Source organism: Sinocyclocheilus grahami, unplaced genomic scaffold (assembly GCF_001515645.1).
Source record: "Sinocyclocheilus grahami isolate Dianchi unplaced genomic scaffold, SAMN03320097.WGS_v1.1 scaffold10383.1, whole genome shotgun sequence".
Taxonomy (NCBI): domain Eukaryota; kingdom Metazoa; phylum Chordata; class Actinopteri; order Cypriniformes; family Cyprinidae; genus Sinocyclocheilus; species Sinocyclocheilus grahami.
In genome coordinates, this window is record NW_015513198.1 from 6,487 (window position 1) to 7,473 (window position 987).

General features: G+C 41.9%; 1 protein-coding gene across 1 annotated transcript in view; it reads right to left on the reverse strand.

Moving 5' to 3' along the window:
- LOC107578464 (xenotropic and polytropic retrovirus receptor 1 homolog) overlaps positions 1-884 on the reverse strand; it is a gene marked incomplete at both ends in the record, with an annotated part of 2,664 nt that extends 1,780 nt beyond the window's left edge. The window contains 3 exons of the mRNA XM_016264417.1: positions 2-158; positions 427-621; positions 716-884. Coding sequence (XP_016119903.1) covers positions 2-158; positions 427-621; positions 716-884 — 521 coding nt within the window. The remainder of the gene's footprint in view (position 1; positions 159-426; positions 622-715) is intronic.
- Positions 885-987: the final 103 nt, after the last annotated feature.

A 987-nucleotide genomic window follows, 5' to 3' on the forward strand; every position in this document is an offset into this window, starting at 1 on the left:
CTGTGGATATACAATCTCCTCTCTGAGGAGGGTGTTCTCCCCTGCGTTATGGTCAAAAAGTCCCCAATCCATCTTCAGGTCCCACATTAAGGTGTAGCAGGAATTAATGATCTTGAAGGCAATTAACAGGTAAAAGAAGACCTGACCTTCTGGAAGAGCTAAAGATAAAACAGAGGGAGTGACATAAGAGAACATTACAGATATAAGAAAACACAGGACTTTACATTTAGCCGCATGGTGTTCCTCAAGGATCGGTGTGTGGTCCGCTTTTACTTTCATATCAACCACATTCTACCTGACAGAAAATGTCTTTCAGACTTGTTTTGAGTGGAAACAAAAAATGTCATGTTGGGTAAACAAAGAATTTCAAACAGTATCCAAAGCATCTGATGTTCAGGTAAAGAATGTAACAGCTCATGTGCTTACTTTCATGCGTCTTATAGAGCGCAGAAAAGATGACCGCAAAGAAAGTAGTGGAGTATTTGCCAGCATTAGCCAGGTGAGGGAAGGCACGCTTTGTGTCCCGGTAACGTCTCAGGCACTGCACAAACCGGAACCAGGCAGGCAAACACTGGATTACAGCTCGTACTCCATATGAATATGAGTGGCATATCCCTCCACCTGATTTGAAAGAAAAAACAAACAACGTGCCATCAATAACTGCCCAATAAAAACCTTTATAAATCTGGTAAGACATTAATGTTCATCTGGATACCCTCTTTAATCCACAGCTCCCCCTCAGACTTGGACCAGTTCAACTCCATGCTGTAGAAGCAGATCATGTACTCCAGGTCCATCAGAACCACCACTAGAGAGTTGAGCTGGTCAGCCAGCCAGAAATCTGCAAACCCCACTCTGTGAAATGGTGCTGTGACCACACGAAACTATGCACATAAAAAGGTGGACAATAATGCAGGAGAAAAGAGGAGATGACCAACTTAATCAACAACTTACACATATATTAATATGTCTCATAAAAATATTAAT